The sequence below is a fragment of the Ipomoea nil genome, unplaced genomic scaffold (assembly GCF_001879475.1).
Source record: "Ipomoea nil cultivar Tokyo-kokei standard unplaced genomic scaffold, Asagao_1.1 scaffold2921, whole genome shotgun sequence".
NCBI classification, from domain to species: Eukaryota; Viridiplantae; Streptophyta; class Magnoliopsida; order Solanales; family Convolvulaceae; genus Ipomoea; species Ipomoea nil.
In genome coordinates this window covers 1196958-1210169 of record NW_017619349.1, presented here as the reverse complement: position 1 = coordinate 1210169, position 13212 = coordinate 1196958, and the positions used below count along the sequence as shown (strand labels likewise).

At 34.2% G+C, this 13212-nt stretch overlaps 1 protein-coding gene across 1 annotated transcript; it reads right to left on the bottom strand.

The window, feature by feature from the left end:
• Window positions 1–7859: 7859 nt before the first annotated feature.
• LOC109160755 (protein ROOT PRIMORDIUM DEFECTIVE 1) lies at window positions 7860–10215 on the bottom strand. Its single transcript, XM_019308993.1, has 2 exons — window positions 9563–10215; window positions 7860–9077 (listed from the first exon to the last, which is right to left on the bottom strand). Exons 1-2 carry the CDS (start codon window positions 10016–10018, stop codon window positions 8229–8231), a joined length of 1305 nt encoding a protein of 434 aa, XP_019164538.1. The 5' UTR covers window positions 10019–10215; the 3' UTR covers window positions 7860–8228.
• Between the last annotated feature and the right edge of the window lie 2997 nt (window positions 10216–13212).

The window sequence follows — 13212 nt, the reverse complement described above, 5'->3', positions numbered from 1 at the left end:
AACTTGGTACCATTGGACTACAAAGGTCCTTGGTATGGTCAGAAAAGTGATTGAAATAGTTGTTTGTGACCAAAAGTTTTGAATTTCTAATCACTTTTAGATGATCAGAAATCTAAAATTTTTCTGTCCCGTCTCACAAAAATGGGAGGAAAAGCACAATTAATTTAGGTATATACTTTTTTTTTTAACAAAAACATGGTACATATCATACAAAAAGTCATAAAATAAAATTACTCCATAATATAATAATATGTAATTATTAATTATGGAAATGAAATTCGAAAATTGCAAATATATACAACGTACACTTTGAGCAGAAATCATTGCCGAAATATCAAACTCTGAGGTCCACATTAATTAATGTAAAGATTTTTAATTTTCAGCTTTTAATCGTATCATCATCCAAGTCAAATGATTAGGTTCACTGCTTAGTTGGCACAAGGAATTGAGGAAAAGGTGGTTGGATTAGTGAATACTGATCGATGTTGTCTCACTATTTGTTTATTGATTTATTAACGAAATGAAGAAGTATATAAAGAAAAAAAAAAATTACATATAGTGAGATTATATTATTATTACAATATATATGGAGTGTGGCTGAGATGATGCGGGTCTGTCAATTTTAGATGATTAGTATATATGAAAAGTTCTAAAGTATCGATTAGTACTTATGGCTCTTATACCCAGTACCACACACTCCTAAGTGAATGGTGAAAGTTTTGAGTTTGTATAATAGTAACTTGTTAAAAAAATATATGGTGAAGGTGATAAGAATAGAGCTCTCCATGCATGTATTTACTTTCCTTTAAGTTTTAAATCTCTCACAAATGCAACAAGGTATGCATGGATGAGTTTGAATTTGTTTTCTTCTAACGACAAATTCAAAGATACAACTATAACTAACTTGAATGTCAAGGAGAAGAGACACTGACGATATATTCATATTTGCAAGCTAGTTCAAGCATTCAAAAGCTCAATCGCTATTCAATCAAGTTCAAAGAGACAACAAAGCACATCAATATCTACTTAGAATGTTAAGTCTCTTAGTTGGAAATTCAACCTTTGTGTTGAAATTGTCGTATCTCTGCCATGGGTAGATAGAGGAAGAGTAACATGGATGCTTGTGAAAACATATGATTAGTGTTGGATTTGTGAGCAAAGCACTACTTGGTCGTTCAGTGTAATTGTACTAGAGAAGTAGTTATAGTGAATTCCTCTTGGTTGAAATAGGAGAAGAGTGTAGTTATAGTGAATTCCTCTTGGTTGAAATAGGAGAAGAGTAGTAGAAGGAATGCATCATTTTCGAACCACTATAAAATATTTGGCTCATTTACATTTTCGACATTTTATTTTATATCTTATCATCTCTCTTTCACTTGGGTTTTAACAAAACTGTTAATAAGTGTTATAATGTATAGTTTTATATTTCTTTATTTATGTGGTTTAGTTTGTGTTGACCTGAGCTCTCTATTAGTTAGGAGAGTTTCACGTCAACTTAGCTTTTATCTAATTGTATTCGCGTTCAGTTACAACTAATCAAGAATTGAATTCTCATTTGGTATCAGATAGGGTAGATCCTATTTCTCTCTCCACCTCAAACCACCACCGGCCGATCACTATGTCTTCACATTCCTCGGAAAGGACCGTCACTGCCGGTGGCTCTCCGTCGCCGGCGACCGGCGTTTCCCTCGCCGGAGCTCATCATCACGTCTCCATGAAGCTCAACAGCCGGAATTTCCTTCTTTGAAACACATATTTTTCGCTGCATAATCTTTTAGACTTGACTATCAAGTTAAGTGGTCAACATTGCCTTTTTGGTTGTGTTGAAAATTTAACTTAATTAGTTAAGCATAATCTCATATTATTTGCTTACTTTGAAAAAAAGGTTAAAAAGTCTATTTACTTTTCCCCCACCCCCCACGCCCGCACCCTCTAGACTTTTTACCAAGCTTATCCGGGACGGCGGGACCAACACTTTGTTACACATTTCATTCTTATAGGGTGTTATATCTCGGTTGTCACTAAGGCAAAATATGAAAATATGATAATGTAAGTTGCTATCCTCATTTTGCATATAAACATCATTGAAATCATGTTCAATATGGTTATGCTTCTTGCTATGACATTAGTATTTAGAAGGAGAATGTTTAGGAATATGGCATATGCTGATGAAATAACATCTAGATATAATGTTAGATCTTTAAAGTTACATAAAATGGTCTTTGAAAGTGATATGTAGTATGTTGATAATTGTAGAATGGACAGGAGAATTTAAGCTAAATTATGTGATTTGTAGTAAGAATGCAACAATCAATGTCATGGATGATGTTTTATTTTCTTTATATAGTTGCACATAATATAAAGAATATAGCACTTAAATACCAAACAAGCTAGGTATATATGGTGAGATTGTTAGTAGTCAATTTTATGATGTTTTAAACTCTATTTTGAGACCACATAGCATATATACTACTTAGAAAATCAGAACCTACACTCTTTTTAAATAAATTGATAACCAAATCATTTATTAATAAACTTTTATATTGCATTGGGATTTAGTGTTTCTTGGGTGCATTAGATGGAACATTTATAAAAGTCAATGTTGAAACATTTGACAGACCTAGCTACGTATCAAACCAAAAAAAGAAAAAAAAAAGTGAAATTGCAACAAATGCCTTGAGTGCTTGCACATCATACATGCAATTCATCAATGTAAGGTTAGGAATAATCTATTGCAAATAGTAAAATTTTAAGGGATGCTATTAGTAGGAGTAATGGTTTAAAGGTTTGTCAATGTAATTGTTTAATAATGTTTTAAAATAGAAATATTATAGGATTTTAATTAATAAAAAATACCTTAGGAATTAAAAAAAAAAAAATCTTAAATTGGAATATGTATATGAAATTATTATTTGTGGGATGTTGGATATACAATTAGTAATGAATTTTGGCACCATATAGAGGTTAACGATACCACTTCAATGAATGGAGCCAAGGCTATCAACTTGTAACGGTCAAGGAATATTTCAACATGAAACATTCTCAAGCAAGAAATTGCATTAAGAGGTGCCTAGACATATTAAAGGCAGATGAGCTATCTTAAGAAACAAGTCAATTTATCTAGTTAAAATTCAATGTAGAATCATATTTGCTTGTTGCATTTTTCACAATTTCATTAGGTCTGAAATAACAATTCATCCTATAGAGATTGAGGTTGGTCAATGAGTGCAATAATTTCCAACATGATGATGACGACGACGACAACAACTTGATCAGTCATTGTGACACTAATCTTGGTTGGACTAAATGGAGAGACAAACTTGCACATGAGATGTTTACAGGTTGAACAACATTGATCTTCTTCAGTTCTTCTAAAAATATAATTATTTGTAATCATTTCGATTTTAGTTGAAGAAAACCTGAAAAACTACATTGTTGTATTTTTGTTTTTTATATGAACATAATTGATGTATTATTTTTTTATGGTACAAAGTTTTGTTAGTTTGGCATATATATATATATATATATATATATATATATATATATATATATATATATAGAGAGAGAGAGAGAGAGAGACAGAGATGCTCTCAAATGCGAACCAAACTTCCAGGCAAACTTGTGAACTTATGAAGAAATGCACGGTAGGTTCTAAATGAATGCACAATACTACTCTAAGTATGTTCAGAGGACACGTGCGGGTGTGTGTGGTGCATCTGTGTAGTATTTTTTGTGCATTCATGTAGTAGTTTCGGCATATTCATGTAATAGGTGCAGTGCATACGTGTAATAGCTGCAGAGTTGGAGTAGTTATTGTGCATTCATGTAGTACTTACCGTCCATTCATGTAGGCTTGCATTCTCATGTAAACACCCTTAAAATACAAATGTGTGGACAAAATGGGACCATAGGATTAATGAATTTGGGCGGCTGAGATTGATCCAAGATACAAGCTACTACACGAATGCACTCAGACTAGATTGTATGCAATTCGCCCACAATGAATGCACACAAGCTATCTTGTGTACATTCGTGTAATAGCTTGTGTGCATTTATGAATATTCTCATGAGAACAAGTGGATTTACTTGAATATTAGCCTATATATATATAATCTGCAGTGAAGTGAGAATAGTATGGTAGTTGGAGTATACAAATCCTAATCAAGGGGCCTAGGAGATGGACATGAGTGTTTGTAATTAATTTGTGAAGTAAACCCAAATTGTTTATTGTTTTGACATGGAATTGTTTCCTAGACCTGTGACTTCCACAAGAATGGTGCATATATGGTGATGTTTTGTGTTGGGGGCTCACAGTGATTGTGGTCCCACTTGCTAGATCCTGTTGTCCATTGAAAAGATCCTCTGATTGTCATCCCTTCAATCATAATGGCCTCATCTTGCCTACCCCCATTGCCCAAATTAAAAATAATTAGGAATGAGACTATCCCTAATAACATACCTCTATGTCTAAATTAAAATTTTCACCATTTCTTAATTGGTTGGAAATAATCACCAACATATATATTTTCCTTCATTTGTGTTTGACAAATTTTGCAACACAAATCTATCACTTCTTTCAATCACTCTTTAATCATTATATTTAAACATATTATATTATAGCAAGTGTTTCAAAAACTTCATCATAATGAATTTGGTTGGATTTTTTTAAAATTTTGTTTAGAACTTTACTTAAGAATGTAGTAGTTATGATTTGTCTTTAGAGTGCATCTAGTAATAAATAAATTAAATAATATAACATAGGAAAAAGTGTCGAATAAATCCTTGAACTATTCATAATTTCAATTAAACCTTTAAATCATAAAAAATTTCAATTAAATACATGAACTTAGAAAAAAGTGTAATCATCACAATTTGACTTGTTAATATATATATATATATATATATATATATATATATATATATATATATATATATATATAAATTAAAATAATAATATTTATTTATAAAAAAATTAATTTTTTAAAAAAACCATGGCAACCGAGCTGCCAATCGTCCATCACAGCTTAGTGCCATGGACGAAGAAACTTGGCAAGCTTCTCCATCCAATCTTTGGACAGAGAAGCCTACCATGGCAACTAAGCTGTCAAGCACGAAGAAGCTTGACAAAGAAGCCCGAGCTTCTCTATCAAATCAGGGAGAAGCACCGCGCCGAAAAGTTTTTTTTTTAAATAGTTTTTATAAAATATAATTTATTTATTTTTAAATAAGATTCAACGTAAGATGTCATGTAAGTAAAGTTGACAAGTTACATTTTGGTAACCTGTTAAAAAGATTAATTGAACAAATTTAACGAGTTTAAGGGTCTAATTCGATGCAGTTGTGCAGTGGTGCAGTGATGTATATTTACTATGTCAAAATCATTATAAATCAGAAGATCGAGTAAGATCAAAAGTCCACAATGATACATAAGTTCACGTGTTCTTATTTGATCCTAATTATATATATAATTATAAAGAGAGATGCCTTTTTTAGTTTTTTTTTTTTAAAATAAATCATTTTTTCTTTTCCTTTCATTTTCACAACAAAGTACCAACCAGCAATCCACCAACAAATATAGAGACAGAAAAGAAAGGGTAGTTGGTGTGACACTAGTGAGTTTGTTTGTTATATCTCTAATTCCTTCTTTTATTCTTACATCTATATCTTTTAAAGTTGGGTTCAAAATCACTTTCCACAAGAATTATTTAAATAATAATTAAATTACAATTAAAGCAATACATCCACAAAAAAATTCATTTAAAAAGTTAAATAAAAATTATATTATTAGAATTCTCTAATTATTCTAATTTTAATTAGAGTGTGGAGGTTTTTGGAGGGTTTTTTTGTGCTGTGTTGGAGGAGAAAGAGACTAAAGAAATGTATGTATTTGTGTGCACGCATAATAGGGATGGCAATGTGTCCCGTCCTCGACAGGAATCCTCGATCCCCACTCCGATGGAGACAGGAATGGGGAAAATTTTCGGAGAACGGGGACGGAGACAGTGATTTTCCGTCGGGGACCCCATCCCGTCCCCGATTAATTATATATATATATATATATATATATATATATATATATATATATATATATATATATATATATATTGCCTGTATATATAGTACAATACAACAGTGAATATATAAGTGGCAGTATGCACTATTGTATTGTACTATATATACAGGCAATATAAATCTATATTATATATATATATATATATATATATATATATATTTATTTATTTATTTATTTATTTATTTATTTGTAGACTTAGTATTTTAATTTTTGAAACTAAGATTTAGATTTTAAATTTTTTTCTTATTAAAAATTACAATTATTTAGTATTTTGACTAGGAATATTTCGACGGGGATGGGGATGGGGAGTATACTCCCCGCCCCGCCCCGCCCTGTTGCCGTCCCTAACACATAGCGATGATTACAATTCGGTTCGAACCGAATCAGATATGTAGCAACCGATTTGAAATGTGCGTAAATTTCAGTTTCGGTCTCGAAATGTAGTAACTGATTGGTTTCAATTCCGAATTGGAAAAAAAAAAAATTAAAATCTGGACTAAATTAGTGGGAATAGAGAATAAAGGTTTCAAAAAAAAAAAAAAAAAAGAAAAAAAAATCAAATTGACGGTTCAAACCATAACCACCAATTCTAATTTATCATTTCTCAGAACTGTGAACTGCCCATTTAGAACTGAAATCGAACCACGGTCTCATGGATTTAGGTATACTGACAACGCATTTGGTTTACTGGAAAATATTGAAGGGAAATGGAAATGAAATTCCATGGAAAATAAATTCCAGAAAAATGGTTTCATTATTTAGTTGGGTTTGGAATTGTAAAAAATAATGAGTATAGAGACAATTATACACATACACAATAATAACAAAAATAATAATAATGATAATTAAGAAAAGTTAGTGAGGACATAATTGTCCTACTTTTTTCCATGGTAAACAAAATACCGAGGATGTAGAAAATGTTTTCCAATGAAAAATATTTTTCATAAACCAAATAAAGAAAACGTCAATTTTCCTCAAATTCAAGGAAAACATTTTCCAACGAACCAAACATTCTTCCCAAAAGGTTGAATTCCCAATTCCAAGGGCCCTCCAATCTTCAGGCCAACAAAGTATCTGGAAGGATGTAAATCATGGTAACTCAGCTAAACACAGAGACTAACATTTGCTTACTCACAAGGAGCTCCTCACTTTAAGATGTTGTTTCTACACTACCGCTAGTAAGACTCAATCACGGATTATTCTTCCCAAATTTTACTCCTATAACCAATCGAGCTGTTCATGCGGGCTCAAAAAAGCCAAACATTCCCTGAGGGGTTGGAGAAGAAGGAATGGGCATTAGTGCACACGTTTCAAGAGGAGAGTGGTGAATCGTGGCTTTCAGTCTGACCGTTCACGCATGCGGTCAACGGCGTCACGCTCCGTTGCTTTAATTTTCCCCTAAGCTTGTCTTCACTTGGGAGTAACGACGCCAATCCCCCACACCCTTTGCTACTCCTACTCGCATGCATTATTGCTCTACTTTATTTTTTTAATGGTCTCATATGCTAAAGGATAATATTTTATTTATTAGAAGTATTAATTATTTTAATTGATGAATTAAAATTAATGTAGTTACAAAATTTTAAGAGAAAATGGTGTTTGTGGTCTATAAACTATATTTTAATAGTTCATTTCATGACAAATTATTGTGTAGACCATCATCCACATAGCTGTGTGGACCACATCCAAAACACACAAAGGTATTTAGTTTTCACCAAATAACTTAGGTTTTTTCCCACAAGTGACTGCTTGTCCCTCTTTGTATGATGTATCTAGTATGTGTATGTATATGTATAACTACTATTTTATTTGATCATTTATTTCAAAACAATCACTTTAAAGTTGACAAGAGACCTACCAAGAGGATATCCTAGCTTTAGCACATTCAATGAAGCATTTCATGGTGTCACTAATATATCTAACCCACTTAATATATTGTTAAGACACTACAATTGCATAAATCAAGAAACTACCATGGCTTTGCCAGCTAGGGTTACAAGGCGGGGTTTATCCCGTGCATACCCTCAAATAGCGGCTACACGTTTCTCTCATCACCTAAAAATAAAAAGAAAAAAAGAAACTACCATGGTAAAAAGTCAATCCCATATTGAAAAGAAAAGACTTTAATTACCAAGACAGCATTGAAGGCTTGAAGCTAGTCTTCATCTGAACCACAATCATCCTCTGAACTTCCATCTTCATAACATTCATCACTTGTGCCAATTTCTTCTTCATCAGTGTCTCCTTCTCCGATATCCTCTCCTGCATCATCGATCAAATTGTCTAGCTGAGGCAAAATGTCCACTCCTTTACTTCGATAGATTAACCCAGTCCTCATTACATGATGAAACTTATCCCTGTGGCGAGTAAGAGGGTGTGGATTTGCTAGTCTCCCACGACGGTACCCCTCCCTCAATGCCACAGTTGTTGTTTTACACTTCAATGAGAGGTAAAATATCCCAGGATATCTCGTAAATATACGTGTAAATCTATGTGGAAGATTCATTTCTTCCCTGAGGCTCCTTAGATAATTTCTCTTCGTTTTTTTGTATAGTGTCAAGCTCAAAATTTCATGTAGCACACCAACTACCCTCTTTTCCATAAGATCACTATCGGGATCTATTCCCCTCGAATCTTCATAGGGCGAAATATAGGGCAGTTTCTGAAACTCCTCCATCCAGGCCTTTACCTTATTTTGTGCACCATAACCCCTGGGGAAACTCATGGGAAATACCAATGCTGATTTCCCACTTCTAAATTGCCTGTACACAGAAGTATTGCTACTGCCAATATTATTGTCATCAACAGACTCACCCTTCTCGTTCATCTTTTGCAACTCAGAGATGGCAAAATCTTCCCGCCATTTGACAAGTTTTAAACATGGTAAACCATTTGTGCCTCTAACAACCATGAAATCATCTGGGAACTTTTTAATAAAGTTCCTGTCAAAATCATCAGGCAATCCTAAATCCCATTTCAACGAATGCAGAGCTTGCAGAGGTACCTACATTAAATTTTTTAATAAAAAAATTATGAAAAAAAAGGTGCAGAATAAGCACGAGCCGAATGGTACAACAAAATCATACAAGTTGCAAAACATGTAAAGTTCAGATTGCTTGTTAGGAAAGTCTTAAATTTAATAACACTAGAAAATAGCCAAGTATTCTCTCTTGCCCTTCATACCTAAGTCAGATTTGTACCCTCCAAAAGTCCTAGCTTTCAGCTTAAAGCCATTCTTCTGCATCGCAGTGCATATTCTCATCAGCTAAACAGATCTTAAAACAAAATCATACCTAGACTTAACAATGTTTGTCTGTGTTATTGTGGTATTGCCTAAGGAGCCCAACAAGCAAAATAATTTCAAATATGTCAAGCACATTTATATAGATATGCAAAAAGCAAAAAAAAAAAAAAAAAAAAAAAAAAAAATGCAAAATTTCCTTGCAATGATTAAAACAAGTTTGAGAAAGCATTCAAAAGGTACTTTACCATTCTGTTTTTGGTCATCATGAGGACCTTGGATAGCCTTTCCATCAAATCACTCTGATAATCATCAAACACCTTCAGTTCTTGATCATGAAGGACTTTTGCAATGTGGGTAAGCTTAAAACATGGCAAAGATGGATACTTGGGATGTGGGAACTCCTCAAAGAGTGTGGGGAATCGGCGGATGAACCGGAGGGTAGGGACAGTAAGACCAAGGAGTTTTTGGGAGTCAGAAAGGGACTTGGAGGTAAGGTAGCCTGTGGGGGAGCGTATGATAGCATCCTTGAGAAGGCAAGCAGCTTTGAGGTCTGTTTGGACATCAATGATGTGATCTAGGCCTCGGTTTTTCACCCATTTCAAACGGACTTTAACTATGGTTCGGTGGTGTTGTAGAAGGTGAGTGTAGTGCTTAAGTTGATATGTCAGGACAGAGAAGATTTGCTTGGTTCCAAAATTCATGAATTTAATGCTAAATTGAGATGGACTGCGATCTGGGATTGTGCTGTCAGGGAATGGAGGGATATCGGAAGGCAGAGAATGAAGGTGAGGTTGCCGGTACACTAACTTATGGGAGGGGTGATATTATATAGGGCAAACCACGAAGGTGAACCTATTGATATTTGTTAATCTATAGGCCAACTTTATACATAGGGGGGGGGGGGGGGTGGGGGGGGGGGGGGGGGGGGGGGTTGATATTGAACGCCAATCAAAACACTAAATCATCACACCACCATAGAACCCTTCAACCAATATAATTTCAGCGTCAAATGGAGAAGCATACAACTCTACCAAAACTTAAAAATCTTCATCTTCTAATTCACCTGTCAAAATACATGCATACAGAATTTCAAATCACTACTAGAGAAAATTCATGGCAGGCAACTCAAAACATAGCATTCTGGTTCTAAATAACACTTCCAATGCCTTCATTTAATATCAAATATTTATCACAAGGACAAATCTACAATTCTACCAAAACCAGTCAAGTCAATCATAACAGAAATGTATGAATTTGAACATTTGATGATTTCTATGCAAACACAAAAATATGCCAAAGACAATAGTAAACATAATTAGACAAATGAAAATCTCATCTCGTGTAGTTTATTTTATATTTACGCTTCAAAAGGAAATCATATAGGAACTGTTCCCTAATTGTAAACTTGTTTAGATAGATTTCGAACTCAAAATTATGGATTGATGATAATGGGCACATGTGAGAGCACTGATATGAACAGCACCTGAAATCACACACACACACACACACACACACACACACACACACACACACACACACACACACAAAAAAAAAAAAAAAGACTTCCTAATTCATTACCTTCCGGGAACATATCTGTTAAAATCTCAAGTAAGGCCGTAAAACCCTTATCGCTCCACCCATTCACAGCTTTTAAGTTGAATAGTTTTAACACAACTGATAACCGTGTATATTTACTACACCCCGGCCACAAAGGTTTCTCTGCATCACTTGATAAGCTATTCAACTCTTCTGATCGATTAATTAACTCCTCTCCAACATCACGAATCATATCTTCTAATCGATCATCTGTGTCATCATCTTCTAACCCCGCCTCTCACTATCGGTCTATCCCTAATAAACAAAATGGCAAAGTATCAAAGTCACAGAACATTCAAATTACTATGTTCACATATTACTTAGCCAAGATTCCTCTTGAATATGCCTCCAAAGTTTCACTGCCTATTGCCCTATTGAAATAATTAGTTTATTGAAATAAACTGTGTTGTATCTTTGATTCTGTCTTAGTATTACTAACTTACTGTGTTAGTTCATAACTTCATACGAATATGTTTAAGTAATTTAGTTTATTGAATTAAGTACACACTTAGTTTATTTTTTAATCATAGATTGGCAGTATGTGGAAGCATGCTTCTTTTTTTTTTTTCCTAATGAACTATGGCAGATAAGCAGATTGGCAGTAAGCAGTATGGCTATGACTTGTGAATTTTGAAGACCATAAAGTTCATACTGTTTGTTTATTTAGTATGTTTTGTGAAGGAAAAAGATTTATCCAAAACAGAGCTCTATAGCCATAAACAAACCCGCGAAATGTAGAATCAGTTCATCTTCATAAGCACAGCAGAAACAGTAGAAATATAATGGCAGTCTAACACGGAAAACAGAATTGGCACTAAATATTTAGAATTTCAGTAACTCCATCTTAATCTAAAAGGAAGATAAAATCGAGCTCACATGTAAGATGGAAGTGAGAATTCATAATGACCGGAGGAGCAATCAAGTAAAACGCATTCTGGCATACAACACACAAAACTAGGGGAAAAAAAAAAAACTTTACCGTACGTGCTGTGTGACTGCCGCTATCTCTGCTGTCGCTGCCGCGGCGACAAGAGCTGAGCTCCGACGCGGCCGCCGCTGGGCTGAAGGCGAGCAGTTGTGGCCGTTGGGCTGAAGACGGCGACGAGGGAGGCTGGGCTGACAAGGGCTGAAGACGGCGACAAGGAGGCTGTGCGACAAGCGGCGACAAGGGCTGAAGCTGAACGTAATGATGCGGGAATTTCAAAAGCCCTAAATTAAACTATACTAAAAAAAATTAAAATTTTTTTTAAAAAAAAAAAAAAAAAAAAAGTCTATACGGCGGTTATAGTATATAAATTATATATTTAGGGATGTCAATTATACCGACACTTGACGGAGAACCCGATTCTTTGTCCCTACTTGAACAGAAATGACGACAAAAACAGGAGATCAAAGATGAGATGGGGACAATTTTAAATTCTCCGCCGGAGACAGAGCTGAGATTGTATTTTATATATATATATATATATATATATATATATATATACAATTAACAAAATAACCGCCCCTAGCTCAAAAGGCGAGTCTCATGTGTCCTAAACATCTAATGGGCATCATCAAGGCAATTTAAGAAGAAGCTAGAAAGGAAAGGGCGATTAAAGAAATATGTAAAAAAAGAAAAACGGGAAGAAAGGTGGACCGGGAGTGGGGCGAGTTAATGGAACAGGAAGCCTATGGGGCAAGTGGCATGCAACCGAGGTTGTGGATGACTGGACTATGCGGGTTATACGCCAAGTTAGCGGATGAAGGTCATTTGATTAAACTTGATTGATGTGGAAGCAAGGAACAAATACGAGAAGTCTTGGATCAAAAGATGCACAACCAAATGGTCTAGCACACAAATGAAAAGCACTCAACACACAAAACAAGGCTCAAACAGAATACAAAACTAATGGGCTGAACACTACACACATTAATTGGGGAGTTTGAAATTACAATGAAATGAACATTAATTACTATATTAAATTTGGATTGAGGAAATTGAAATTATATTCGTAATATACATTGAAGAAAAATGAAAGTTGTCATGAAGATGGATAATAATTAATTTTATTACGCATATTTTCTCAATTGCGCGTAGATTACAATTTGTTTACCATTTATTGCTGAGTTTATTCCCTATAAAATGGTTGTAGTTATGTAGAGTTTTTCAATTCATTATATTCCAATTGCAAATTAAATTAGCTTGAGAGTGATGGAACAAGGCAACGGAGTTGGTGATTATCACCCGCCACTACCGATGGTTAGGAGGTTGAGAACGATGGAGTACCTTGACTCTCCTCCTCCACCAAGACAATGT

Coding starts and splice junctions, on each gene's coding strand:
- LOC109160755 (XM_019308993.1), bottom strand. CDS start 10,018: ATGAATTTTGGAACCAAGCAAATCTTCTCTGTCCTGACATATCAACTT. Junction 9,078..9,562: donor TGATGACCAAAAACAGAATG/GTAAAGTACCTT, acceptor AATTTAATGTAG/GTACCTCTGCAAGCTCTGCA.